The sequence below is a fragment of the Oryzias latipes genome, chromosome 21 (genome assembly GCF_053564925.1).
Source record: "Oryzias latipes strain Hd-rR chromosome 21, Olatipes_Hd-rR_3.1".
In the NCBI taxonomy this organism is placed as follows: Eukaryota; Metazoa; Chordata; class Actinopteri; order Beloniformes; family Adrianichthyidae; genus Oryzias; species Oryzias latipes.
The window spans coordinates 6517933-6544767 of NC_136257.1; the positions used below are offsets into that span (position 1 = coordinate 6517933).

At 42.2% G+C, this 26835-nt stretch overlaps 1 protein-coding gene across 1 annotated transcript in view; it reads left to right on the forward strand.

Moving 5' to 3' along the window:
- klf7b (Kruppel like factor 7b) overlaps positions 1-26835 on the forward strand; it is a 90792-nt gene that overhangs the window by 42211 nt on the left and 21746 nt on the right. The window contains exons 2-3 of the mRNA XM_004081436.5: positions 10441-11086; positions 20825-20948. Coding sequence (XP_004081484.1) covers positions 10441-11086; positions 20825-20948 — 770 coding nt within the window. The remainder of the gene's footprint in view (positions 1-10440; positions 11087-20824; positions 20949-26835) is intronic.

Sequence of the window (26835 nt, forward strand, 5' to 3'; positions counted from 1 at the left end):
GAAGACACCCTGATGGTAAACTGTGAAATAAAATACATTGAAATGTTTTCGTTAACCGACCATTAAGCACTTTTTTTTATTACTGTAACGTTCAACTTTTTTAAATTGGGGTAAAGAATAAAATTCAAACAGATGTGTCCATGTAACAAGCTAATGATCTGCGCTTTTGTTTTTGAATAGGCTTCAATTCGGAAGCGAGACAGGCTAAAACAGGTCAATATTTTTTTTAAATCTTTGGTTCTTTGTGTTCATATGTTGTTATTGTCCTGCAGCTGAGAATTCAGATTGCATCTGCAAGAGGAAAATGATCTAGGATAAGTTTTCCGTATCAACTTGAACTTGTAGACGGAAAGAAAAGATGGATAATTACATCTCCTCAATATAGCAACTCAGCTTCATGCTAAGACTCAGGTTTTCTTGTGATTGTGGCAGTGAAACATTTTTAATTCTTTTCTCCATATTAAGCCTATTAGCTTCATTTTGGGGACGTTTTGTGAAACTTTGAAACAATTTTCTTTGATTTTATCATTCTGACATTCCAAATGTTTCTGACAGAAAATTCAGAGGAAGATGTTAAAAGCAATATTTTCTTTGACTGATTCCAACAATGAGATTCAGGAATTTGTTAACTACTCCCAAAGGTACATTATCAGCACTTTTAGTTCGGACTAAATCCATTTTCTGGATGTTTAGAGATTTTCTGGGGTCAAACAATCATTTATGCAGCCGTGTTGTGTCCTCAGAGGAAGTGTCACTTTACAGAAGCATGTAAATGGCTTAAATCACCATTGTCCTAATGGCAGCGCCGCTAATAGTCCAATAACAGAGTGTATGTAAACACAGACGGAGCATCCCCTGCTGAAGCCACTTCAGCCTGTTTGTTGAGCTCTGTCCTCAATCATCCTTTGTCTGTCAAAAGCTCTTAGCGCTTCCATCCAGGGGCCCTTTGCTTTCCGCGTTCATTATTAATGAACGTCGGCGAGCAGAGGACACACACAGAGGCAGGGCCCGCCCGCTCGCACGTCAGCGGCAGCTATTTTAGATAAAATATTAAATCAAACACTCACACTGTGGACGGAAAGACGGAGATGCGGCGAGAGGGGAGGGGACGGATTTTCCGCCTTCTCTCTTTTCAGAAAAGGTCAGTCGCATCAAAACGCACTGAGAATCAAGCTCCTGCTGCCTTATTCAACCTCGTTTTGAAGATATATAACAGCTTTTTGATTAGGTTCCTCATTCTACCCCAGTGATGAGTTCATAGCTGCAAAGAAAAACCAGAAATGAATTATTTGTAACTCCAACCGTGGAGGAGAATGGTCCCTTTTCACTTCTGTGGACGATGCAGCACAGGACTGAAGGATGTTCCGATCGGCCGAGTGGCGACCGGCGTCAGACACGTCTCAGCTTGACCGGCTCTGACCCTCACTGGATGGCCGGGCAGTGAGGAAACCAGTTTGGTTTCCAGTCGCTGAACACATCATCTTTGAGATTCCACATCTTATCACACCCATCATCCGGCAGAGGTTTCATCTCCAGAAGGAATTCCGAGTGTGGAAACTGCTCTCAATTGCCTCACGTTATTTCAATAAAAAGAGATCTTTGGAATTGACCATGTTTTCTGCACCAGATTATAATGCGCACCGTCGATGACAGGTTGGGTCTACTTTCCAACATTTAGAGTCAGAGATAAGATAACGCTAAAACAAATGTTCCTGTGTGTACGCCAACTCCAAAACTTTTTAGTAAAAAGAAAGAAAGACAGCTACACGTTAGCCGGCATTAGCACAGTCACAATAACAACGGACCTTCTAAAATAAAAAACAGACTATTACCGCTAAAACACACATTACTGAGACTAGGCTAACTCCTAAACCTTGTTAAAAATACGTAAATTATTAACATGCTAGCATATTGACATTAACACCCAACCTGGATTGGGAATCGTAAACAAACAGGCTGACATTTTGACAGAGCGACGGATATCTCTCAAAAACGCTACCAGATCAGTGAACATAAGCGGATTTGATCCAAATCTGAGGCGCTCCAGATTCTAAGGTACACTGAGGTTTTCTGAAGAAATCTAAGGCTTTGAAGTGCGCCTCATAGAGCGGAAAACACGGTATGTCCGTAAATGTTTGGCAGTTACAGTCCGGGCCGAGGACGTCTTGCATGCGTGGAATAAACTGGGACTATAGATGCACAAACGCTGATGGTGGTTCAGGGTCTGAGCGCGCCAAAGCATCGTTCCTGGTAGAGGGGAGCCGGGGAAACTGTCTGGAGTGTGGAGAGATAAACATCTGTGAATTTTGAGGTGAAAATATGTTTGCTGTTGACGAGGAAGAAGAGGCAAGTCATTTAAGTAACAGCAGCCCAAAGTTCCTTGATCCTTCTTGTGGCAAAGCTTCCTGATGCTGGAGTCCAGAATCACTGGACCTCAGCTGTGTTATTCTCTGATGAGATCTTTCATACCTGGGGGGTTGTGCTCTCAGTCCTCCAGGTGTGAATTGCCGTGAAGCTTTCTGTGGAGGAAAGTCAATGTTATGCTGCAGCTGTTGGATGAGGGACACAGTGGTTTTTCCAGTTTAGGATTAAACGCTGGATTACACTCCCCTAAACCCCCTAAAATCCCCCGATGTCTCTCGTCCTTAAGACATGGGGGGGGGGGGGGGGACTGAGTCATGATCAGGCTTCTTTCTGCGTTCCCAGCAGGCCGTGTTGCTCTCTGCACCTAAAACCCCGGTCATTTCTTTAGAACGTCCCATGTAAAATGTTCATTTACATTTTGATCCCATAAAAAAGGGGAATATTCACCCACCTAAAAACATCAACATTGACTGAAATCAAAGGATAAAAAAGTGGCAACAGTACGCAACACAGGATTGTGGGTAAACATAATTTAAACATGGAGCGTGCAGAGAACCATGCTGACAGAAATGTGGTCAGACTAAAATATACATGAGCTGCTGGTAGCTCACAGACAAACAGCAGCCCATGCTCAGGTTAATTAGCAGAAGAATGAGGCCCCAGAAGAGAGAAAAAGGGAAGATCTGTTCTAAACAAGGTTTAGGTTCTCAACAATATGAACTCTGACCGAAATATTTAACACGTTTCACCCTATAGACCTGAAAAAAACTAAATCTGCTGGATGAATTCAGTGAAAAGCAGCCTCAAAAAGGTTTTTCATATTCGGATTGCTGCAATGAAAACACAATTAAAGAGTTTTTTTTCCTGAATTTTGCTGTGGTCATATTCCAAAACTGCCCTATAAATTATATAAGACTTAGGCTTTCATGTGAGGGAGGGGTGTAACCTGTTTTATGGAGGAAGAACAGTTAGAAATGTTTCTGTGTTCTCAGAAAAAAAATCCGAACTGTTCAGGCTTTAGGTCAACAAAGATCAGGGAAAAATAATGAGCGGGAAGAACTCTGCAGCTCATCTAAAATTTTCTGACCGTGTTTTCATTCCTTTTCTGGAAAGAAAAAAAAACATGTACCACTACCTAAATTATTAAAAAACTATTATTAGTTTGGTTGTTAAAAAAAAAAAAAACCTTGTAGTTTGAAAAAATCTGTAATTTTTACATCTCGGATGAATTCTTCTTTACCGTGGGCCTTGTCTGTCTGTGATCTCTTTCTCTGCTTCTTCCTGCCCAGGTACTCTTGAGCCGGGGGTCGTTGTGTTCCTCGATGCTGCAGAAGTTGTAGGATGTGTAGGCGCCAGCAGGGGGGGGGGCTGTTTTGGGCTCACTTCTATATTGGTGTAATCAGCGCTAAAACTGTTAGAAACACAACATCTGTTTTTGATTTGAGGTCAGAAGTAGACTCACTTCTCTCACTTTTTGTGTATAATCTTAAATTATTACACTTTTCCACCTCTGTGTGTCATTGGTTGCAGCAATGAATAGACTTTCATATCATTGGCAGCTTTAAATTCTACTGTGTGTGTGTGTGTGTGGGTGTGTGTGTGTGTGTGTGTGTGTGGGTGTGTGTGTGTGTGTGTGTTTGTGTTAGTTTGACCTTTTTTCCATATGGTGTGGGACTGGGGGGGTGTGGATTGGAGGGTGGAGGTAAGCCCTACACATGCTATCAATCTGATCTGTTTGCCAATAGCCACACGCTCGCACACACACACACACACAAACACACACACATACACACACCTATATGTATGTGTGTGTATATCAATGAACATTCACACATATATTCCCATACTCCTGTCTTTGGGGGACAGATGGCGGTCCATCCACCCTTTTGCTGCTTCCTAACTTTAAACTGAGTCTGAACCCCCACCCTGCTCTTTGAATCCACACAGAGATGCTACCTTAGATCGCCATGGATACGGTGAAACATTCTAACTGTGCTGCCGGCCCGACATGTCACCCGTACCTGATCTCCACGGTGTGTGGGAGAAACAGACGAAGGGAAAAGGTCACGCCCGTGACGCCCGAGCGGGTGCGTTCACCGCTGGCCTGGAGTCTGATCCCCGCTCACTCATATTTTCTGCGCAGCCTGGGGCTACCTCCACCCCCCTGCCCTCCTCCCACAGTCCTTAGCATCAGCTCAGCCCCCGCCAGGAAAACACACAGAACCTTCTATTTATGTTTTCTATGCCAGGCTGCAACCGACGGGCCGCTCTCTCAGAAACCACTGACATGCAGTTTATTTAGTGTATCAAAGGCGCCTAATACTCGTGGTGCTGCACGAGTGTCTGAGGACGATGAATAATGTATGGAGCGCAAAGGTACAGCAGGCACACGCAATTCATCTGAGGCCGTAGAAGGAGAACAATGGCTTCACGCAAAATTTTTGCACTCTTTCAAAATCTAATCTGGGAAATATTTTTTGCACATCAGTTTCAGGCGCCAGCGTCCCATAATCCTTTGGAGGAAAAACACTCTGACACACAAACGACTCCATTTTAGGGTGAAACCAAATCCGGCTCCAGATGAGTTTAGCGTTCATTTAAACTCTAAAAAAACTCAATAAAACCATTGCTGAGATCAAATTAAATGGTGGTGAATCTGTATGGTAAACAGCAGCATCACTTTTTATGTATATATTCTAATCAGGGTCTGTTTTGATACCAGGAACTAAATAAACTACATTTCTTTCCAGAGATATATTGCACTGGATCATTTTCGCGGTCCACTTGCTCTGGTTTATCAACTCCAACGTCACATGGACCCGAATCCTAGAGCTGCTGCTGCTGCTGCTGCTGCTGCTGCGGACCCTCTGAAACGTCAGAACACAAAAGCGGAGCTGAAATGCCCCCCCGCTGCGGCACTTCAAGTTCAAATTAATTTGATTTCTAAAGCACCTTTCATGAAAAGGAGAGCAGCTCAAGGTGCTGTGCATAAAAACAAACAAGAACACTAATTTCCACACAAACAATAAAATAATAGAATAAGCCCCTCTTAATAAAATACATAAAAACAAACATAAATAACCGTCTGCCCTGTCCTCCTTTTGGCCAGGGTGTCGGCATCTAAGCAGCACCAGCACAACTCATCCCCAACACCTCCCGCCCCGCAGCCCCCCAACCCCCCCAACCCCCTGGTCCACCCACTGTGGGCACACCAGGCCGGGCAGAGGACAAACAGAGCCAAAACTCTGCCCGAACACAATCACCCCAGCCAAGGGTGAGAAGACACGGTCTAAAAATTTAGACGTAATAAATAAAGAAGTTATAACATAAAAACAGCTCAAATGTGAAAATATTCATTAAGATAAGTTAAAAAGTGCATCAAAAAGTGTAAAACATCTAGAATATAAACTAGAATAAGTTAAGACGTAAAAAAGTACAACTTGATTGAAAAGCATTAAACAAATAAATATGTTATAAAATATCATATAAAATACAAGAGTAAAATTTTAGCTCCTATATACGAGGTCCTATTCAGAGCTAATGAAATAGATGCTGCACTTGCTTAGTAGTAGTATCACTACTGCTTGCACGTTCTGTGCTGGCTTTTTTAGCCAAGTTTTAAATGTCCATTTTTAGCCCTTTCAGTGTACAACGATACCAAGTGGGAAACTCAATCAAAACTGTGGCGCCGATTCGTGGACGGGCAGGCCCGGCCCCCGCTCTGGTACCAGACCCGGGTGAAACTGCTCCAGGAGGATAAAAAGGAGAGAAGATGTAAAAAAAAAAAAATAGGACATATTTGTAATCTGTAGCAGAACCTGATGAAATGACTTTGTAGAGATGTAATAGAAAGCAGTTTGAGCCTTGGTGTAAAGGATTTGTCTGCATTTTGTCTAAAAACGTCTCAGTTTTGCAATACTTTCGTACAAACGATGTGTTTAGGCAGTTTGTCCGTCTAAATGAAAGCAGCCTGGATTTTTTTCAGGTGGAGGTAGTGGTTCCTCATTTAGGAGCTCTGTGGCTTTGGTTTTTTTTTGTCCTCATTCAGGCAGGTGGTGAGGTTCACCACTTTTAAGATAAGCAATGAAGTCGACATTTTAATGGAAAAAATCATGTTTTCTTTTTTTTTCTTTTTTATCAAAAATCTTCAGTCTTAATGTTTTATTCAAAACTCAACCTCACATTTTGCTTTTCAATATATCGGACGTTTATTCTTCCCAGTTGGTATTGGTTCTTTTCATGGCCTGCTTGTGTTTTTTTTTGCTAGGAGCTTAAAGTTCTTTCGATGTTAAATTCTTCAGTGTGAAATGTGTTCTCTGATCCATCCTCAGAGGACGCTATGAGCTGCTCAGGAGGCTTCAGTTGGTCCAACCACTGAATTGTGGAGTGTGGAAGCATTTGCTCAAGTTTTTAGAGTCATTCATGCACTGATTGTGGACTCAGACTACCAGTGTGGCAAACCTTTAGAGAGACACTCTCCCGCTTGGCCACTGACTTGGTGATGAAGCTTTAAAATGCCTCAAATGATTTGCAGCCACAAAGCCTGAACGGTGATGAACAGACAAATAAATAAATTCAAGAATGAATGAATGAGTTGAAACCTAAGTAGACCATAGGAAAAAGAAAAGCACAAAACACATTTCGCTTTTTCAAGTTTTAAGAGGAAAATACCCAAATGTAATGTTCATGAACAGCCACCTGCACAAACATGAATAAATCATATTTGCTGAACTCTTCTGCAACATACACCGGGTATTTGATGCGATTTAAGACCGCGCAAAGCGTGCATTCTTTAATGCAGTTTTAGCATATTGTATATGGTTTTAGCATATGGTGTTCACACTGGACGGACGCTACCCCATACTAGTGCTATCTACAGTTGGAAGAGGTTTGCTGCGAAATGTCAGAGTGGTGGAAATCGTACGAGTCTTGCTTCAGGCTTTTTCTTTTACTCCGACACTTGAAAGTCTTGGTGTCACATAACAAACCGCTCAGTATTAATTGCTCCTCCATGATCAATTTTCAAACAGTTGACACTTCTGTGAAGTAAAAAGAACGCCATCCATACGTCACTATTAAATCAGAGTTCCTGATAGGTCAACGTTGGCTTAACTTTCAATTCACCGTCAATGGCTTTGAGTTTTAGACGTATAGCCTTAAAATGGACTAAAAAACATGTTTTTTTCCTCCAAAATGTACATGTACACGCACTTACATAGCCTTTTCATGGGAAGCGGTGGCTTGAACGCACATTGCCAAGGACAATGTGAACGTAGCATCACACAAAGTCAGTTTGACTGTCAGTCTATCAGACTGTATACCAACAAAGACTCTTTTTTCTATTAATATCAATGGTTCAGTTTACCAAACATCTGCAGAAACCCCATTCCTCGCCGTCCATGGAGGCGTCCACATGGGAAAAACCCATAAGAGCTCCTAACCTGCATCTCACTTCTCCATGATTTCTGTTCTCTTCGCTAATTAAAATATTTTGTGTTTTATTTGTTTGATTATTTTTGAAAGATCTTGTGGAGTAAATTGTTTCCAGTTGACTTTTCCATTTAGTTTCTTTTCCCCGAAGACGTGGGTTGTGACACGTTATCATATTTTAAGAATGGCCGCCAGCATCTTTAGGGAAAAATCTGTCTTGCTGTTTCATAATGACAAAGTACCGTAGGTAACGGAAAAGCAGCATTCAGCTGAGCTGCAGAGGAAACAACAAAACTAAAGAAAATACAAATGCTAACCTCTTCTTTTGTGCTAAAAAAATGAAAACCAATGTCAATTAATGAAAGGATATGTTACAAAAAGAATTTGCATGGACAGCAGCTTTGCTGGCAGCCTTTAGCTCAGCTTTCTCAAATGAAAAAACAAAAAGGAAAAAAAAACATAAAACCGCCAGAAGAAATGTATTTGATTTAAATTCATATGCAAATGTGCTTCCTTAAGAAAAAAGAGCAGACATGGTGGGAAAGGCGAGTTCAGCTTATCATCACTCAACAGACGTCGGGCTTGAACGTGAGGGTTCGTCGCTCCGTGGAGAAACATTCGGTCTGAGGCCACCAGCTGCTGCTGAAGGCTAAGAAAAATCCAGAACATGGATGCCTGGGCTGAATCTTTCTGCAGTGCAATGAGCCAAAACGGCAGTGAGAGAGCCCTCGGCTGCAGAACCGCTCTGGGACACAACAGGAAATAGACTTTTCCAGGAGGATACAGAACAGGAAGTGCAGCGAAGGAAAGGCTGCTGAATCCACGAGGAAACAAAAACCGTTGGATCCGGGTTTTAGAAACATTTTGAAGACCAAACTGCAGCTATCAGAAAGAATTGTTCTCAAAATAAAAGCTACCTGTATGTTATTATTATTCACATATTTATAATTTGATTTACAATAAAAGTTATAGAAACTTAATTGGAGATGTTTTTAGTTTCAATACAGCAATGAACAAAACTTTAATACTATAATTTGTAAGGTAATAAAATTCAATCTCAACATTTTCGTCATTTAAAGGCCTTTTTTCATCTCTATTATGTATTTTCTGAACTGTCAGGCACAATTTAAACCCTTTTTTTAAATTATAAATCATCTTTCACTTTTGGCTTCTCCCATCAGGGGTCGCCACAGCGAAACAACCCTCCCTCGAGAATGAGTCGCATGGTTAACTTGGCAATGTTTTACGCCGGATGCCCTTCCTGACGCAACCCTCTCAATCCAACCGGGCTTGGGACCGGCATAGCAGCAGAGAAGGGAATAGGGAGCAGCCTGGAATCGGCCCCCTTTTTAAAATTATAAATGACGCCTTAAAATCCATAGCACCTTTATATAAATGAAGTCTGATTGTGCTTCCTGATGTCGAAGCAACATTATTGTGAATATGCTAACGTGTAGCTGTGGTGGACTGTTTTTTTTTTTTACAAGTTACTTATGGAGTAATCTTTTTGCCCCCACGTTGCACACAAAACTTTCTACGTTGCAAATGAAAATATTAAATATTTGCTTTCAAAATTTCTTTTTTTTTTTTGCTTCCACATTTTTTTGTGTTTTCAGATTTTTTATTTTTGCTTTCAAAAATTGTTTCATTGTGAATACACTAACACAGCTAACACTATAACATGACTAAAGTGTAGCACATTAAAAACAGGTTCTAGAGTTACTGTGAATGCAGTTAATAAAGTCTGACTGACTGTAAATTACTTTACTGCAAGTTCAAAAAAAGACCATTCATTGACGCTACGACCTAAAGTGTGAAAAACATGGTACTTTGTCAATTTAAGGTCATAATCTGAATTTAAAGTAGAAAAGAGCCTGAAAATAGAAGCCCCTGAGCATCTGCATGAAGTACAGGACACAAATCAAAGCTTTGAGAAGAACTGGAAGGCGTTTTGGCGTGGGTCCCTTGAGGTGGCGTGGCAGGTGCCCTTCACCAAAGGCACTGCAGGCTAGCGGACCAACACCTGTGGAGATGTTGTGTTGCTGCCAACAACTGTAGCTGACAAACAACAACAGCAAAAAAAACAAAAAACATCAAAGCCCAGATGTCTCTTAGTTTCAGCCCACAACATTTTTTTTCCCCTTTTGTCTCTCTTCATTCGTCTCTATCATTTGACTCCTTGTTTGACTCTCAATCTGTCATCTTTTTTCCCCCCTTTCTGTCTATATCTCTCTATAAAACGTCCACGGCTGGTTGATTTGGGCGACCAGAGGGAAGCAGGCAAGGCCTCCACAGTTCAGAGCTCTGGAGAACTTGGCCAGGCAGCGGCAATCAATCACAGACTAAACCCCCACACTCTCACAGGACTGCCGTGTTCCAGGTGACATGGTCAACAGCTTGAGAGAAACATAAAGCCTGCAGCGGGCATCTGAGTTTAAATAGGCTGGTGAAAGAGTGAGTATACAGAGGAGCAAAGGGACCAAAGCAAAGGAGATCTGTTGAAAGAACTTTTATTTTGAAAAAAAAAGAATGTGTGCTGAGTTTGTGAGAACATTGAAAATAGACGTTGAAATCCTTTGGTTTGATCGCATGGAAGTCCAACAAGTGAGAGGTGGTTCTGACTCTCAGCTTGTCTTTCTCTTGCAGACGTGTCTCGAGTTGGAGAGGTACCTACAGACGGAGCCCAAACGACTCTCGGAGCTCTTTGACGAGGAGCTGGACTGCCTCCTGACGCCAGCTTTCATGCAGGGTGGTGACAGCGACGAGGATCTGATGGATCCCCTCCTCCCAGGCCTCCCAGACCAGCCCAGCCCGCCTCCGCTGCTCGTCACGCTCCCCAAGGTCCAGACCAAACTCCTCCAGGTCTCCAGCCCCACGAAGAACCACGCAGTAGCCGGGGTGGAGGCCGTCACCACCAAGGAGCAGGCCCTCGGAGGCGTAAGCGCCGTGCAGCTCAGCGCCGCCGTCACATCCCTAACGCCGCCGTCGTCGCCGGAGCTCGGGCGCCACCTCGTCAAGCCCGCACAGACACTCACCGCCAACGCCGACGGGACATTAACACTCAAGCTGGTGGCCAAGAAGGTGGGATTAGGAGCGGCCAAGTTGGTGGCAGCAGAGGCGCTGCCCTCCCCACCAAGCCAAGGGGGAGCCCTCAGCGACAGCGAGCAGGGGGGCAGCCTGGGAGGAGATGTACCCGAGAACAAGAAGAGAGTCCACCGGTGCCAGTTTAACGGCTGCAGGAAGGTTTACACCAAGAGCTCCCACCTGAAGGCGCATCAGAGGACTCACACAGGTAAACACTGGAATACCCCCTAAGGGTGGCCATTACAGCCTCTGGTGCCTCGTCTTTGTACAGCTTACAATGAAAGATATGTTGTTGTTTTTTGTGTTCCTTCAGCTGTTGGTGTGTGTGACATGAATTCTGAACTTCATTAAGCCTTAAATGTCTCGCCAGTGGCACCTAAATGACACAAACTACTATAACTTTAAACACTTTGAATCACGCTGTTTGTATAAACCGATGGTCCCTAGCCCCCAGACTGCAGACAGGTAGTGGTCGGGGGGACAGCTGATACAGGATTGTGGAGAACACAAACCACATTTTTTCATTTATTTATTCATTCATTTATAATCTGATTCTGAAGGACGCTTTATTTTGGAAAACTACTGGATTCTTCACCAAATCCGACTCATTCTCTGTGAATGTCAAGTCACTCGATGTCTTAAATCCACCTGCTACTTTCTTAAAGCGGCTTCTCCGACCGCTAAATTGAAACTCCCATGCGAGGAAAGTTTACAAAATCAAAGGTATTTGGAAAGTTTGTTTCGCAGAAGAGTCAGTGAGGAAACAGAAAAAGAGCCTTTGACTTCAAAATAAAAGAAAGCTGCTGACAAAACCAGGAGTCTTTACTCCAAGAAAGGATTTATTGCTACAGTTGTTTCCACACACCATGATAATAATGCATAATATCCAGCAGCCAGCCGTTCTAATTTCTCATGGACGTTGCTAGTAAAGTTGCTTAAACTGTGGATTCACTTTACCCTCAAAAGTTACAACTGGAAGTCGTGAACATCTCGTCTGACATTAAATCGGTCCGTGGGCTCAAAAGAGTTGGTTATCACTGGTGTAAACATTAACAGAGGGACAGTAGTCAAACGAGTTCTGGTGTTAGACTGAACTCAATCCAAACCTCACTACAAAGATTTAAGGTCATAGTTTTCAACTAGGAAGATGGGTAAATGAAACATTTTTTATCTGCTAATGGTGAAAACAATGTGATTTTAAGAGGTTTCTTTATTTTTCATTTCAAGATTTGTACGAAAGTAGACACAGAATTACACTTATATGGAATCAAAGTAATAGTCTGGATGATATAATCGAGCCTGAGAACAAATGCCTAAAGGAAGAAGTCTAAAGATCATCACTTGAGTTGCTGTACATGCTGTGAAAATCTATACGAAGCGTTTGAACAGATTTGGACTCTGCTCTCTGAGACGATCCTGCAGAATTACCTAACACCAACTCAGAACCTGCCCTGGTAATTACCAGATGATTGATGGATGGGTAGTAAATGGCTTTGCCGGTTGTCCGGCTGTGCCTGACTCGCCGCTTTGGCTGCTGTCTGCTGCTGTCCTCTGAGTGAACCGCGGAGCTCCCGGCCTGCCTGCCTGCCTGCTGCCCTCGCGCTCTCCCATGACAGAAACTGACACAGCGGCTGACTTCGTCTCAGCAACAGCACTGCGTTTCCTCATGCAGAGCTACGTCCAAACGTTTACCGGAAAATTCCCTGCTTTTCCAACTGTGTTCTTGGAGAGGATTGTAAAACCCCACCAGCCTGAGTCCAACATTTATTTAGCTCAGGAAACCTGCGCGCCATCATCATTTGGCCTCACTTTCAATTCACTTTTAATTCGTCTCCTCCAGTTGTAATCTTCCAGTCGTGCCAGGTTCACGCTGCCGGAAGACATCCACTGTTAGCATCTTCAACCTTGGCATCCTTAATCCAGCGTGTTACAGGCTTATGATGTCCCTGCAGCCGTGGCAGAGCTTCAACTGCGGCGTCTTCCACTCCGGGGCTGCACGGGGTGTAGCTGCAAGTTTCTATTTCTGTTGCTTTATTGTGGCTAATCCAGAACGGCCCAGCACACAGTCTGGAAGCGTGACCGCCAGCTACCGCATTCGTAATCTTCTGATGATTCTGGAGTCGAGTCATGCTAACCAACAACCCGCTCCGAAAGCCAGGATCATTCACCGAGAAGAAGAAAAACAGACGCCCCGAAGACACTCCTCACTTTGTGTGCGAGTGTGTGGCATAAATGTGTGTGTGTGTGGGTGTCGTGGTGTATTCCCTCCCGATGTGTTCATTACAAGCACAGCGCTGTGGTTTAATTAGCTTAATCCTCTTTTTGGGTTATTATGACCATAAATCATTGAACATACATGTAGGCAGGGATTAACGTTGCAGAGACTACAGGGAGGAGCAGCAAAAGGAACGCTTTGGCGGCGGCGGCGCTCCTTGAGCCGCCGCACGCAGCGGAGGCCATTAGCAACATTATTATATTGATGTGTGTGAGTGTCTGTACTCGACATGCGCCGCAATCCTGCCTGATGCTGGTAATTCAGTTGCAGTGTTCACATCCAGAGCCGCTGCGATTAATGTTCTCCTACCTGAAGATGTTCCATGAGGTTGGAGCATCGAGGGAACATTGTTGGCTCCAGTGATGCACTGTAGTTGTAGTGATACACTGTGGTTCTAGAGCTGTTCTAACCCTTGTGGTATCCTAGGCACTTTGGGAGTGGGGTCATCTAGACCCACTAGACAGTGCTCTGAACCTTTTTTCTTCAATGATTTGTGATCTTCCCTGGTGTCCATGGATTACATGAAATCTTTCCACCTTTATCCACCTTTGTCATGGTAGGAAGAACACGTCAGGTTAGGGTGGGGACATCTAATATAGCACAAGGGTTGAAGACCTACTCTGATAGAAAATCATGCTTTTGGTGTTTTTACAATGTTCTTGTGGCATTTTTCTGATTATAAAATACACATATTAAGAAAATTAAGATTAAAATTGCTTCAAAAGCATCCACTTGCAGACAAATAGATCCATGAACGTCTTTGTTTTCCTTGTCCGAGCTGGCATCTGGGTCAAAACTGTCAATCATTCGTTCATTCATTTATTCATTCATTCATTCATTCATTCATTCATTCATTCATTCATTCATTCATTCATTCATTCATTCATTCATTCATTCATTCATTCAACTATGGAACTATCCATCCATCCACCCATTTATTAACCCATTCATCTGTTTATTCATCTCACTATCCATCTGTCTATCCATCCATCCATTAAGCCATTTATTTATCCATCCAACTGTCTTCTAGTCTGGTTTAGTCCAGTGGAGTGTCATAGAGGTTGCTGGAGCCTATCCCAGGGAGGATTCAAAGTCATGTCTGACTGTTGAAGGAAACTGGAGAATTAATGGAAACACAGAAAGGTTCCAGCTGGGATTTGGACCAGGACTGTCGAGCTGCGAGGCAAGACTGTTAACCAAACCTAGAGTTTTATTGTAATGCAATCTAGTCTCGTTTTTGAGACAGTAAAATCTACCTTTTTGTTAATTTTTAATGTAATAAGTGATAATTTTATGAAGACAATATTACTTTTGTAGTCTTTATTTAACCAGTTATGTAAAACGTTTTTTTGTCCCATACATAATTCATGGAAAATTGACTATCCATGCCAAATACATAAATATTCAATTAAATGACTAAAATGGAAACTGAATTTGTGACATAAATTGAAATCAATTAATTAGTTTAATAAGTACTCTCAGCTCTATTGCTGACGTTTAAAAATATTATCCAAAAGACATCTAATCCACAAAAGACTCTTTTTTTTTGTTTTCTTCTGCTGCAATTAGAATAGTTTCTAACCACAGGCAACTTAAAAACTGTTGGTGTTCCGAGTTCCTCTGAGCTGCTAGTGTTGTCACAGTCAATCTTCCTCACTGACAGTGAAAAGGCCTTGGCGAACACATGAGCGAGTCTTTGACTATTTATAAGCTCACATTTATAAGCTGCTTGTTTTTTTTTTGGTTTTTTTTGCGGCGTACGTCAAAGTTGACTCGCAGGTTGGCATCAACACAGGAAAAGCCCCTGTGATCGTGTTTTAAAAAGTCATCTTTATTTTTTAACAAGAGATAAAGTGGAGTTTTATACATCAGTTAATGAGCAGGAAGTCAGAAGAGCTGTTGTGGTGAGATGTTTGGATGTGTGAATTTGGATATGAGCAAGTCAAATCCCCAACATGGTTTTGTTTAATTAAAAAAAAAAGCGGAATTTCAATTCCACCTTTAGTTTTCTGGACTGACTTCCTGTTCTCAGTTGACAGTGGACTTCCTCAGACGTCAACCGTTGCTGCACTTTTCCTCACAGAAGATACCACCACAACCTCATGTGGTTCAAGGAAAACACCTTGCTGACCCCCCACACACACACCTGAAACTGAACGTTGGTCTGAGCCCCGTCTCTCTCTCTCTCTCTCTCTCTCCTCCACTTGCTCATTTAGTTTGGGTTGCCAAGCAACTGCATCACACTCCTCAATAATTGGTAGGTGGCTGGTGGATTGTCCATGCTTGTTAATCTTTCTCACTGTCTCTCCTCACCACCACCACCACCACCAACCCCTCTCTGTCTCTCTCTCTCCCTCAGTTGCTAGGTGACTTTATCATGCATCCTTGAGTCGCCGTGTTATAATTGGCTGGCGTCACGGTTGCTGTGGCGTCACGCCCGAGTTGGCCTTGCTTGATTCCTCCAACTGTGCGTGTGTGTCTGTGTGTGTGCATGTTTTATGGAGAGTGTGCACACGCATTTGAGTGGCTCTCTACTGAAGAAAGATAGAGTGTTCTGGCCAATTACAGAAAATGGGTGTGAAACAGCCACCTGTCTGGCACCTGCAGCCCCCCCACCTACTCATATCGCACATACTCGCATTCAGGTTGAGGATGTCAGTTTTCCTCCAAGAGGATAAGCTGCCAAGTAGTTTGCTATTATATGTTGAAGATGCGGTACTTTAATCTCTTCCGAGTGAGGGAGGGGGGACTTTGTGAGTAGGAGGACTCACATGTGCAGATGCTGTCAGGAAAAAGAAGTGACTTGTGGGGGCTCTTCACAGCCTGGAGTAATCTGGGGAATCACAGACATTTGCATTTTTTTGGCAGCTGCACCTGAGCAGCAGAGGATCATGAACCCCCGGAAATCAAACCTCCTTTTTTTGTATTTTCAGCGGGGGAATAAAGCCAGTTTGAGTTTGTACAAAAACATTAGAGTGTCAAATTCTGGAGCTGTCTGCCGTTGTCTTAAGTGCCGCGCTCGTTCTCATCACACTTGAAAAACAGTTTAATACCGGATTTATTTGAAGGGAACACTCACTGGGCTGGAATTGCCATGAGCTTTTAAAGCACGTCTACGCTTGGTTCATGCTAAATCAGCACCAGTGTGCTCGTTCTTAACAGCAAGTCTGTCGCGGCTTTGCCAACTGAGCAATTTAATCATTACATTTGATGAGTTGTCAAACCCATCTGGCAACTTTTGAACAAATAACCTGTTTTACAACAAAACGCAGGTATTGCTCGAGTTTCGTTTAGACCAGTGTTAAGCATGTATTGATTGTAATTACTTTGACAAGTAAGGGGTTGCAGTCAGTGACTCAGCCCCTCCCACATCCAACAAACTCATAGTACAGACGAGTAAAGTAGAAGTGGCTTCAACTATCTGTTTTTTAAATTTAAATACACCAATCTCTGTTGGCTGTTCAGGGATTTCATTTCTTTATTTTGAGTTTATGAAGTTAAAGCTTAGCATGAATGTCATATAAAGCTTATGTAAATCATCAGGTCATTTAAAGCTCATTCTGTTTAAGCTAACGCTTTGCTAATAATCTACACAGCTCTCTCTGGGTTCTTAAATTGGTGTGTAACAACCATTACATCTTCAAATGCATTTTTTAACCTAAATCCTAATACTTCACTGTCACCACTTTGTTATTCTTTTTTCAAGTTTCTTTCAGTCTGTTTACCTTATTTTCTGTACTATAAGGAACACATAATAGCCTTTTATTTTTATTTCATTCAAAAAGCGACAGTGCAAATGGTAAGCGGGAGCACCTTAAATGTGGATTAATTCTGGTTGTACTCACTGATGTCGAAGCAATTTGAGAGGTACACAGCGCTCTATCAAAATGTCGGCCTGTTTTTTTTTAAGTCACAAACAATATTGGGAATTATTGGGAATAGGCTAACATGTTTAACCGTTGTGCTATCCTAGGCACTTTACAATTGGGAGTTGGGTCATCTAGACCCACTAGACAGTGCTCTGAACCTTTTTTCTTCAATGATTTGTGATCTTCACTGGTGTCCATGGATTACATGTAATCTTTCCACCTTTGTTATGGTAGGGAGAACACGTCAAAGTAAGAGTGGGGTCACTTTTTTATTCTTTTTACGTGTTACTATGAAGGCTGGGAGTTAACGTAGTCACAGTAATGTTGTACAGTAATGTTTGTACGAGTTGCAAACAAGGTTAGGAGTTACAGGCCTTGGGAATATGATAGCTTTTTTCTGTGTTACATACAGTATCTAGATTTTTTCTGAGTGCATTTAATAAAGTCTGACTGACGGACTTATCTCTGACTCTTTTGTCTCTCTTAATGCGCCGTATGGTTTGGTGCGCCTTATTTATTATAAGTATGAAAATAGACCTTTCATTGACGGTGCCTCTTACGTCAAATCTGGTGCGCCCTATAGTGCAGAAAATACGGTGCATTCACACTGTAGTGAAGTGCACCAGGGTTCACTTGCATGTGAACTGTGAATTTGTGCAATTCAAAACACTACCAACCTTAACAGCGAAAAAGCAGCTCCCCTTTTCATTTACATAAAGTGTTATAGATGCCAGATGTGATAAGTGTTAGTACCCATTCAAAGCAATGTTTTTAATCTTTTAGCACATTCAAATGTTGTTATTATTTAATACCTTTTAGCATCGGTGTTGTGTTTTGCTGTCAAAAATGTGTCATGTACCAGCTGATCAAGAATTCAGCTATGGTTCTTAAAGTGCACCTCCTGCCTGAACATTCAGTTATGAGTCATTAGGCGCCCTCAAATTAGCGTGCCAAAGTGGGCGAGTGTGTGCCCTGGCTAATAACACCCCCACTGTCACTTCAGGGACTTGAGCACACTTGAGCAGGGCTCAGTGGGGCTGCGAGCCAGGGCTTTTGCTCCGATAATTATCGTTGGGCCGGGTGGAGCTAACGCTTTTGTGTGCTCCTGTCACTGGGAGGAGCAGCTTCTACCTGAGCTTCAGCAGCTTTGAAACAGTAAAAGCCCTTTGGCTGCAACACTCTGACGGATGTAGAGTCATCCGAGGACACATCTGTCTTCTGTTTTTTAAAAGCCCAGCACATTTTTCCAGTCTCTTATAGCAGATTATGTTTCTGTTTACAGCAGAAATGCTGAAATGGAAAGTTTAAATTCTAATTTACTGCTTTAAATTTTTAAAGGTAAGCATTTTTTTCTCCCTGGTTATTATTTGTAACTGAACCCAGTCACAATGCTGTCTAACCTGGTTCAGTCGAGTGCCGCCTTCTTTCTCTGAAACCCTAAAAACTGGAGTTTTTCACTGGACAACCTATACAGAAACAATAAAAAAGGAGGTTTCTGTGCAACGACCACGCTGGAGTGCACATTGAAACTACAGTAAAACAATATGCGTCATTCTGGACTGGAGTCTCTGTATGCAAAAGACTCGACTGCAGGATTTGAATATGCAAACGGGAGGGAGCAGAGCTCATGGTGAGGAATCAATTTAGCCTGAGAGCAATGGCAGACACGTCGTGTATGTGCATGAAAAGCGAATCGGATCAAAGAGAGACAAAGTTTGAGAGGGAAATAAAAGGGAAGAGGACATCATTCAAAGCAGGGTGTTCCTTTTACACATCATCTTTTACTGTTAGTTTCGTCATCTCACTTTCAGAGCTGAACCTCAGTCCGTGAGAAGCTCTGACATTCCCTGTCCTGGTTATTCTGGCAAATCTGTCAAACTCAATTTAAGTTTACAAAGAAAAACTTCACTTTCTTGTTATCATGAAACACTGAACACCCTAACCTCTACAAGTTTAATATTTTAGAAACTGACAAGCCATGTTTACACTACTCTTGACAACGGGCGTTCAAGGGGCAGCTATAACTGAAAGTCTGTGTAAACGCCCGTAAACTCGCGTCTTTCATATATCGGAATAGAGCTGTGAAAGAAAAGGCCTGGAGCAAGATTCACAAAAATTGCAGCACTACAACATTTTAGACCAAACCTCTCCTAACTGTAGGTGCCGTTATTAACCCTTGTGCTATCCTGTGACCCCACCCTCACATTGATGTGTTCTCCCTACCATGACAAAGATGGATAAAGGTGGAAAGATTTCATGTAATCCATAGACACCAGTGAAGATCACAAATCATTGAAGAAAAAAGGTTCAGCGCACTGTCTAGCGGGTCTAGATGACCCAACTCCCAATGTTAAAGTGCCTAGGATAGCACAAGGGTTACACAACAGTAGAGAAAGAAGTAGAAGAAGCCCCTCCCTGCTTGTCCAGTGTGAACACCATGGGCTAAATGTACGTTTAAGAACCTGCATTTAGCGCAAACGTAGCTACAGATGGGGAAATCATTTCATCTTTTTGAAGTGTAAACTGAGCAGATAAAGTAATTGACATCAAAGGGATTTTTTTCTAACTTAGTTTTATTATTCTATTTTTTACTCTTTTTTTTATCAAAGATTTAACAGCTTGTATAGAACGTTTTTTTTTTTATTTTTTTACATTGTTTCATGATCCCATTTGAATGTGAAAATCTAACCAGTTGTCCGTAGACTCTTTTTGGAATAACTTTAGACTCCTCATTGGCTCTAGTTAGCGGCTTGTTGGTAGACGTTTGTCTTTTTTAAGAAGATTGGGGGTGTGCGACGATGGCTGTGGAGGGGCTGCTGGGACATCTGGTTAACTGACTGTAAACTGCTGTATTACTCCCCATTAAGAGTCATTAAGATCCCAATTATGGTTACCACCCCCCAAGTTCACATGTGCGCACACCGGGGGTCTCTGCTTTGATTTGGACAGTATTTCAAAACAGAGCTCGCCGTGGTCGTTGGCCTGTGTTTTCGCTTGTTGTAGGACTTAAAAATGAAAATTGATTTTAATGGCTATGCTGATTCCATTAGTGAACTGAGTTACGGTTTGCTATAAAACGTGCAGCTTTCATGGTTCAGATGTTCAGATGTTCATGGTTCATAAAGTAGATTTGTTAAAAACTGTTTCCTGTTTCTGTAAGTAGGGATTTTTGAGTATATTTTTAGCAGTACAAGACCAGATTTGCTGTATTTTATTTTGATTTAATAGACATTGACAGTAAAACATATTTCAATATTTTTAGGCCAAAAAGAAAGTGACTTCATGTGTCTAAAAAAAAAATCACAGCTGGAAGGCTTTCCTTCGTGGAGAGATAACTACAGGCGGAGAACAATAGACCATCTCTTCTCCCATCTGGTGAACTGGAGGAAAAAACTTAATTTACATTTCAGGACCCCCCCCCCCCTCCATCACCACCACCTCGGGGTGTGTGAGTGTGTGTGTGGGGGTGGAGGGATGGTAATAAAGGGAGCAAAACGAGATTCATTTCAGGGTGAATTTGGGATTATGAATTAACACGCTGCAGTGCTGAAAGACTTCATTTACAGCTAATTGAGTGTGTTGGCTCATTGAAATGCCTGTTGTGTTAAAACCGCTCTGCCCGGCCGTTCCCCAGGCAGGGTGTGTGGGGGTGTGAGCCTGGAAGAAAAAAAAAAAAAAAAAGTGGGGGTGGTAACCTGCCTATTAGTGAACAGCTGTAGTTTAGACGTGTGAAATTAAATGAAGAAATTGTAATAAAATGTGACACCTTCTCCTCTTTTTTCCTCTCCTGGCTTCGTCTTAGGTGAGAAGCCCTATAAGTGCTCATGGGAGGGCTGCGAATGGCGCTTTGCCCGGAGTGACGAGTTGACGCGACACTACCGCAAACACACCGGAGCTAAACCATTTAAGTGCAACCACTGCGACAGGTAAACACCACCAGCACCTGCTTGAAAACACACACTTTTTACTTGGAGATCATTTGTGTCGTTCATCCAGGGGGAAGTCATTTCTACCGATACCCAAAAAGATGGGGGATTTTTGGTAAACCTTACACAAAAGGATGCAAAAAAAAGAAAACTGGTTATTTAAAAAGAAAAAGGCTAATTTATCATGTTAGCAAACATATAGCAAATCTCTTTTAAACTTTTTTTTAGCCAAACTTTACAAAAATACCAGCATAGATGCAGCATGATCCTTTTCTGGACTGACAGGTCTCAGGTATTTCATATATTTCATATATAACCTGTTGTTGATGGAATAGTCCATTGATACATTGAGGCGGGGGAGGACAAAACACTTTCATCTGAGCAGTCTTATGTCATTCCACGGATTCACCTTTTCATGACAGAGCTACATAATAACAGGAGTGGAAATTATTTTAGACATTATTTTAAGTGCTCAGCTTGGGGCCCCAGGCAAGCCCCTAACTTTGCCTAATGGTAAGTCCGTCTATGATAAATGACCTGTAAAAATCCTGTGATATATGTATATGATTGACTCAAACATTCCTAGTTTAGCTTGTTAGCTCAGCTTTAGCATTTTCTTCATGAGGGTCTGTCATTGTTCAACACAAAGGAAATTCTATAAACTCTTTGTCAGTACCAATAGGGAATCAACTTCGACAAGTCAAACTAATTTAACATAATCATCACAATAAGACAGAATACTAATCCTACCACTTTTTTAAATTTTATTTTGGATCGTAAAAGGTTCTAGAAATGTTAGCAACAGTTATTCATTGTAACAGTAGAAATGTTATCATTGTTGGTGTAGAAAATGTAAGAAATGATGAGAGAAAACCAGGTTTGATAGCACTGGTATTTAAAAGAGAAAAGGAAAGAAAGCTGAGCACTGAGGGTCTAATCTCACAACAATGATCATGCACTAAACAAGAAAAAACCAAGGAATAGGATGCAGAATGAGAAGAAAAGCTCATAGGAACACAATGAAAAGCCCTACCAAAATAAAGCTGGACTACTATCCAACATTACCAAAAACTTTACAGTTGGAACAATCTGGACAAATCTGAAGAAAACTAAAGAACAAGAAAACAAACAAAATTAAAGCTACAAGTAGCATTTAGCGGGCCCGAGCACGGGCGACCGCCTGGCACGGGTGACCGCCCCACGAGCCACGCCCTGCTCGAACCGTTTGGCTTCATACTTCCTTCTGGTTTCTGGAGCTGCCAGCTACATTTAACATGACAGCAGCATGTCGGTGGGGGGGGGGGGGGGGGGGGGGGGGGGTTGAAATCTGTTGGCTTTAAGGACTGAGACGTTTGCATATAGCATGAAACAAATCTTCAACCAATGCTTCGTTTAGACCCGCTCATTTTCTCATCAAGAAGAAGGCATTTTCAGATTAAGAAGCTGTCAATCAATCAATCATAATAATTACTAACACTGTACCTTAGGATGAGAAAAATGGAACTGACCTTATCTCCACTACAATGTCTAGACAAGAGTTAGCTATGTCAGATAACTTGGCCGATTAGCTGGACTGGGATATTGCAAAGTGCAGGTGGTCTAGCATTCAATGTGATGAGTCTGTGGAAAGCAGCAGTGCAGCGCAGCTGTTGGGTTATATTAACATCAAGAGATAAACTCTTGACACAACTGCCCTAATAGACAACTAAAAGAGGAGTTGAAATGTATAACACGGTGAAGGAGTTTTTGTGCAGAAAAAGGTACCATTAGAAAAGCTGGTAGCAGTGACTGCAGACGGGGCTCCTGCTATGATCAATAGACAAACAGGTTTCATCACTCACTGTAAAGCTGACCCAGACTTTCCAAAATGTCTGCATTACTGCTGCTTCATTCACCAGTAGGCCTTAAGTGTAAAAGTGATTGGCTCTGGACACTAAGTTGGAGATATGTAGGAGGCATCTCATTCGGAAATCTCAGCCTCGTGATACAAACGGCTGATTTTTTATGAAATTTTAATTATCTGACTGCAACGCAATCAACCACTTCCTGTTTGGCGGTGGCTTGCGCAGGCATTGTCAGGTGTACACCCATGAAACTTTAAACGATGAGAGAAGACCCTTGTGAGTATCTCCTGTTGTAATTTTATGAACATCGGACAAAGCACAGAGAAAATACAGGGCAGAATGTGCCCCATGCAATAACTAGGTGGCGCTATAGAGCTCGTCCAAAGTTGTCATATCCATGGGTTCAGAATGGAAGCTTCATCACCTCCATTGAATTTCAGTGAGATCGAACAAGGAATGTGCACGTGAGAGCAACATTTGTGCATGGCGAGATGCCCAACTTTGCCGCTCTGTCACGACCACACCCCCGCTTTGAAAGTTATGGTATTTTAACAGAGTAAACTTCAATGGTTTTTCAACAGGGGGACGTCATTTTGAGGTGTGTTTGCTCATCCTACTTGGAGCAGTGATGTTCCAACTAAAACATGTCATTTCCTGTTGCCAACAGGTGGCGCTACACCTGTTTCGGATTTTTCCACTGCAGACGTGTTCAAAGTCAGACTACAATCATGCACAACAAATTTGGATCAGATTATAATATTTATGGCTGAGTAATGGCCATTTTTCTTTTCATGGCGTGATTTCGAAACGACCTCAAATTTTGACGCGCCGCCACGGTCACAAACAACCGTAAAAATTTAAAAGTTTCGCAATTTAAGATTGGACATGTGTTTAGTTTACAAAACCAAAGTTTGGAGTCATTGTTCAAAAATCTCTAGGAGGAGTTCGTTCTAGAACGAGACCTGCAAATGACCAAAATTCAGCAAAAATGACATATTGACATCAATATAGCAGACTTCCTGTGCAACTGACAGCTTGGTACCAAGAGACTTTTTTGTAGCTTTTCATCTGATGAACATGTCCTGTAAAAATCAAGCTTGTATGTTAAAGAACATGGCGGGGCTCTCAAAAACAAACATGGTAGGTGGCGCTATTGAGCTGTTTTTGTTCACCCATGCACGTGCTGTATATATAAGTTGGAGATATGTATGGAGGCATCTCATTCTGAAATATCAGCCTCGTGATACAAACGGCTGATTTTTTATGAATTTTTAATTATCTGACTGCAACGCCATCAACCACTTCCTGTTTGGTGGTGGCTTGCGCAGGCACCGTCAGGTGTACACCCATGAAACTTTAGACGATGAGAGAAGACCCTTATGAGTATCTCCTGTTGTAATTTTATGAACGTCGGACAAAGGACAGAGAAAAGATAGGTCAGAATGTGACATAAAATGTATTTGTCAATATCTAGGTGGCGCTGTGGAGTTCGTCCAAGATTGTCATATCCATTGGTTCAGAATGGAAGCCTCATCACCTCCATTGAATTTCAGTGAGATTGGACAAGGAATGTGCACGTGAGAGCAACTTTTGTGTGCACGGCGAGACGCCCAACTTCGCCGCTCTGTCACGACCACACCCCTGCGTTGAAAGTTATGGCTTTTTATCAGAGTAAACTTCAATGGCTTTTCAACAGGTGGACATCATTTTGAGGTGTGTCGGCTCATCCTACTTGGAGCAGTGATGCTCCAAGTCAAACATGTCATTTCCTGCTGCCAGCAGGTGGCGCTACACTTGTTCCAGATTCTTCCACTGCAGATGTGTTCAAAGTCAGACTACAATCATGCATATCAACTTTGGATCAGATTGGATTTTGCATGGCTGAGTAATGGCCATTTTTCTTTTCATGGCGTGTTTTCAAAATGACCTCCAAGTTCGACGCGCCGCCACGGTCACAAACATCCGTAATACCTTTAAAGCTTCGCAATTTAACATCGGACATGTATCTAGTTTACAAAACCAAAGTTTGGAGTCATTATTCATAAATCTCTAGGAGGAGTTCGTTCTAGAAGGAGGCCTACAAATGTCCAAAATAGAGCAAAAATGACATATTGACACCAATATAGCAGACTTCCTGTGCGACTGACAGCTTGGTACCAGGAGACTTTTTTGTAGGTTTCCATCTGATGAACATGTCCTGAAAAAATCAAGCTTGTATGTTAAAGCATATGCGGGGGCTCGGGACAAATGTCACTGTAGGTGGCGCTGTCGAGCCGTTTTTGTGCGCCCATGCCAATCTCCTGTAAAATACGAAATTTTTCGCGACTCCTGATGTGTGTGCCAAATTTGGTGAGTTTTGGGGTATGTTAAAGGCCTCAAAAAGGCGACTCTTCCGTCGGAAGAAAAAGAATAATAATTAAAGCTACAAGTAGCATTTAGCGGGCCCGAGCACGTGCCACCGCCTGGCACGAGCGACCGCCCCGTCAGCAACGCCCTGCTCGAGCCATTCTCGTCGTTTTTTCTTGTCCATTCTGGAGCTCCAAGCTAATGTTAATATGACAGCAGCCTGTGGGGGGGGGGGGGGGGGACTATAATCTGTTGCCTTAAAGGACAAAGACTTTTGCATATAGCATGAAAAAAATTCTTAAATCTAAGCCTCGTTTAGACCTGCTCATTTTCTCATCAAGTAGAAGAAGGTTTTTATCAGATTAAGAAACAAGCAATGATGATAATTGCTATCACTGTTCCTAAGAATGAGAACAATAGAACTCATTCAATTTCCACTACAATGTCTAGATGAGTGTCAGCTATGTCTGATAACTTGGCCAATTAGCTGGACCGGGATCTTACAAAGTGCAGGTGGTTTAACGTCCAGTGTGATGAGTCTGTGGACGGCAACAGTTCAGCATAGCTTTTGGTTTCCACAAGAGAAGAATTCCTGACACATCTGCCCTAACAGACAACTACAAGAGGAGTTGAAATGTATAACACGGTGAAGGAGTTTTTGTGCAGAAAAAGGTACCATTAGAAAAGCTGGTAGCCATACCTGCAGACGGGGCTCCTGCTATGATTGACCGACAAACAGGTTTCATCACTCACTGTAAAGCTGACCAAGACTTTCCAAAATGTCTGCATTACTGCTGCTTCTTTCACCAGTAGGCCTTATGTGCAGAAGTGATTGGCTCTGGACATATAATGACTCCTATTGTGAAAATCATAAAAAACCTCAGCTGCAAAGCAAAACAGAACAGGATTTTTAAGGTGCTATTGGTGGAGATATCTGCTGAATATGGTGAATCTGAACTTGTATTCTTGACTGACATTACTGGAAAACTAAACCACTTGATCTGCGAGCTGCAAGACATTGGCAAAACTATATTTTTTTATTGACCAGCCTGTCTGAGCCAGTGTTTTTCTTGTGGGGATCTTTTCTGCCAGGGCTTGCCAGCTTGGTCAGTGGATGTTGCTGCAGTTGTCTCCCTTGCTGGGACAGCTGGAGTTAAACATAGCAGCCTCACGGCTGTGAAGTGGACCCCGTTGCTGTCCCAGTCTGGATGGGCACTGTGGTGATGTTCCAATGTTCAGGCTGGCTCCTGGTATGAAGAGATTCCCAAGTACCATTTCCTAACCGCAGAGCCAAGGATGTGTTTACATGTTTAGGTCAAAAATGTGATGAACAGTTTCATGTTGTCTATTGATGTAAGTTTAAACCTAAACATGTTTCCCTGTTACTAATCCAGTTGATATGGTTCTCCATCTGTGTCTAGGTGATAGAAAAGCATTTTTTTATATTTAGAGCTCCAAGCAAACAAACAGTTGTCTATATAAGAGCTTTTACAATTGTGGACTTTTAGCAGGTCTCTGAATACATGTGACCAATGTATGGTGGATTTTCACAGACTTTGTGTAAAACTGAAGGTGACAGAGACTTTGGAGAAGTGGCTACATTGCTCTGGACTTCTTTGTTTCATCCACAGAAGAGTAAAATATGTGATTGATTTTGAAAAGCTGCTGAAAAATGTATCTTTTTAAAATTGCAATTT